The following is a 3,387-nucleotide window of genomic DNA, read 5'->3' as shown; positions in this document are numbered from 1 at the left end:
GGGGCGACAGTGTTGACAGCTTCACACCAGGGGAACCTTTGCCCGGTGACGACGAACATGTTATTGTGGCGGACCAAGATGGCCGCGCTAAGGAGGGTAACGAGCTGCCTCCGTCTCCTCAGGTAGGATGTTTATGACAGTTATTTAACTTTAAACTGGCAACATTTGTAATTTAATTTATATACGCTTTACTTAACAATCAGTCTCTTACGGATTTAATGCCGCTGTTGATGTTAATGTGGGGAAATTAGCATGTTTTGCTTCATAACAGCGCTGGCAGAGACAACCGGAAGTTGTCACAAAAGACGTTTAACTTGTTTTTCATTCACTAAAATTAGCATTGTCGTTTTATTTTCTGTACGTCTGTCTGTCTTTTTACTGAATCATACAGAAGTGACTTACTACAAAGAGTTTTATGGGTAGGCGGTGTTAAATATATCTTCAAGTTAGCTTTAGGTTTGATGTCAGTCTGACTTGGTCGGCAGTTAGTACAAGGTAGGTAGCTTTGACATTATATAAGGCCAGTTTGCCATAGGTGACAGTGCGTCAGATTAATATGAGAGTATTTGATGTAATGGGACTCGACATTATTGAACCTGGTTGTTTGTGTTGTTCAGGACTTCTGCTCGTGTCCTGTTAAGCAGCAGAAAACCTGCAGTCCATAAACCGGGGAAATGGACAAATCTTCTGTACACAAGTGTAGCGTCATTTGCAGTTGGCGGCGCGCTGTGTGCCATACCCTTCAGACAGGTGAGCCTGAGACACATTGAAATTATAACCAGTCATCTACAGTATGTCACTTCATACTCTGTTCCTTGTTTCCTCCCTGTGTCTCTGCTGCAGGTTGAAAACCTCTCTCACGACTCTCTGATCAGACGAGCAGCCTCTCTGGTAACAGACAGCTCGAGCACTTTTCTCTCTCAGGCCACCTTGGCTCTTGTAGATGCCATCACAGAGTACTCAAAAGTAAGGGTCTTTTAAATCTTGTTTCCTATGTCATTAGCATGTTCATGTTCAGTTTTGAAATATTAAAACAGTTTCTCAGGGATTCACACCTTTGGTAAACGAAGAGGAGTGGGTAGGAGTGATGAGTCAGATTTTCTTAGCTCATGACATGGGTACCAAACCTCAACACACAGAAAGGAGTTTGAAGGAAAATTATTACGCATCAAATGGTTTCAGACCTTTTTCTTTTAAGACAAAGTTCTTGTACACCTGCTTATATTTAGACTACATGCAGGGTTCCTATGGCTTTTTAAGAGTGAAATTCAAGTTATTTCAAGGTACCTTAACCAACGACTTCCAGCCTTTATCATCACATCTAAATTGTTACTATAAATGCAACTGCAAAAAATACAAATTTTTACCCACAGCCATCCATAATATATAGTGTAATAATGGTCTGTGTAGTACTTGTGACAGCTTGGGTTTTTCCAGGTGTTGCACAAAGTAAATGTACTGATTTCTAGAGCTGCAACAATTAATCAGTTGAAGAAAATATTCATTGCCAACTATCTTGGCGATCGATTAATGGTAAATTCTAATTTTTCAAGCAAAAATGTCAAATATTTGCTGGATGCGGCTTCTTAAATGTGAGGATTTGCTGCTTTTCTGTCATATATGAGTCTGTGGGTTTTGGACTGTAGAAGCAATTTGAAGACATTAATTGTGATGATCATTTTTCACAATTTTGTCACTAAAAGATAAATAAATTCATTGGGAAAGTAAACAGGCGATTAAACAAAATGAATCAGCTGAAACCGAAACCAAAAGACAAGCCAGTCATAAACCTTAAAAGGTCAGTTCATCCAAAGCACACACAAACAGAACACTGTTTTCACCTTCATCTTAGTGAAAGACCTGCAGACAGGTTTGGTTTAATTTTGAATTCAAGATCTCTGTGACTTCTCCTGCCACTCCAATAGCAGCTGTGAAAAGGATTTCATTTGTGGTACTCGAATCACCAAAATACTTTTCTTTCGAGAAACACTGTTCTGGCTTTCAATAGGGATAATCTACAGACCTATTTGTCACTTATAAAAGTTTGAAAATGGTCTGTGCTGCAGAAACTGCTCCTCTGTGGTACTCTTCGTACTTGGCCTTTGATTTTTAAATGTAAACTGTGTATGTCCTCCCTCTGTCTGCTAACAGGCTGTGCACACACTAATTGCTCTCCAAAAACGATATTTGGACTCGCTGGGAAAACTGAATCCAACAGAAGAGGACACGATCTGGCAGGTGATCATTGGCCAGCGTGCACAGGTTAGTTTATGTTGTCCGTCAAAACAAACTTGAACATAACATTCGGTTTTTGTGTTGATTTATTGATCGTGACACCAACAGACAACAAAACAGTTGCAGATCTGTTTGATCTGACTTGGGTTTTATAATTCTCTCTGTCCTGACAGGTTGACGACAGACAAGATGAATACAAGCGTTTTGAGTCCACCTGGATCAATGCAGTCAAGCTGTGTGAAACGGCAGCGGAGGCAGCATACACGTCAGGTGTGTAAAAGAACATGTCAGAGTGGTTATATGGCTGTGTGATTGAATAGGTCGAGGCAGGTTTTCTCAGGGCTCTAGTAACGATGAATTCAAGTGTTTAGCTGTGAATCATCTTCTCAAAGCTTTGTGTGTCGTTGTCTGTGCCTGCTCCCATTCAGCTGCTGTCAGTGTTACACTTTGGACAGTGCGCGGATCATTTGCTGTCACTCAGTGGGCCTTTGTGTAAAACCAAACGGAGATGACGGACAGTAGTGCCTTCTTAATGACCACACACTAATGTCTGAACTTGAGCTGGTGTTATGTCAACCTCTGAACTTTTTTCAGCACACTGACTGAGCGTGTGTTTGTGTCCAGGAGCTGAACATGCGTCCGTCACAATGAGGACAAACATTCAGGTGGCCCTGTCGCAGGTGGAGGAGGTGCAGAAACTGTCAGCGGATGCGGATAAGAAGCTGGTGGAGACAAAAGTGATGGAGGTTCAAAGGATGACCTCCTTACAGAATACTACCGATGAGGAAGAGGTGCCTGAGGCTTACTTAAGAGAAGACTAAAACAAAAGAAAGCATAAAAAAAGGTTAATTTGCATTCAAAGCAAACATTAATTTTATATAATCCCTACAGTGTCTTCTTTCTTTTTGGGTCTCCAACATGTTTGACTCTGTGATTTGTTATGTCTCAGTCACACTCAATTTATGTACTTACATCTGCATTTAAGATGCAGTGCTGAAAAAGTGAAGCACACAAAATGAGGACCACCTTTAAGACTACTATTTGAATTTCTGTCCACTGTTTATGTGTATTGTGACTTGACCAGCATTAGATTTTTGCTTTATATTTTGCCAGAATTCATTTTAATAAAGACAAAACAGTACAAAAACCGTA

The 3,387-nt window shown here is 40.5% G+C and overlaps 1 protein-coding gene across 1 annotated transcript; it reads left to right on the top strand.

The window, feature by feature from the left end:
• Positions 1–3,387, top strand: LOC311256259 (diablo IAP-binding mitochondrial protein-like). Its single transcript, XM_084351128.1, has 6 exons — positions 1–122; positions 618–750; positions 844–966; positions 2,152–2,262; positions 2,409–2,505; positions 2,860–3,387. Exons 1-6 carry the CDS (start codon positions 58–60, stop codon positions 3,054–3,056), a joined length of 726 nt encoding a protein of 241 aa, XP_084207254.1. The 5' UTR covers positions 1–57; the 3' UTR covers positions 3,057–3,387.

The sequence above is a fragment of the Pagrus pagrus genome (genome assembly GCF_965226575.1).
Source record: "Pagrus pagrus genome assembly, chromosome: 4".
Taxonomy (NCBI): Eukaryota; Metazoa; Chordata; class Actinopteri; order Spariformes; family Sparidae; genus Pagrus; species Pagrus pagrus.
This window is presented reverse-complemented; position numbering and strand designations above follow the sequence as displayed.

Coding starts and splice junctions, on each gene's coding strand:
- LOC311256259 (XM_084351128.1), top strand. CDS start 58: ATGTTATTGTGGCGGACCAAGATGGCCGCGCTAAGGAGGGTAACGAGC. Junction 123..617: donor AGCTGCCTCCGTCTCCTCAG/GTAGGATGTTTA, acceptor TGTGTTGTTCAG/GACTTCTGCTCGTGTCCTGT. Junction 2,506..2,859: donor GGAGGCAGCATACACGTCAG/GTGTGTAAAAGA, acceptor GTTTGTGTCCAG/GAGCTGAACATGCGTCCGTC.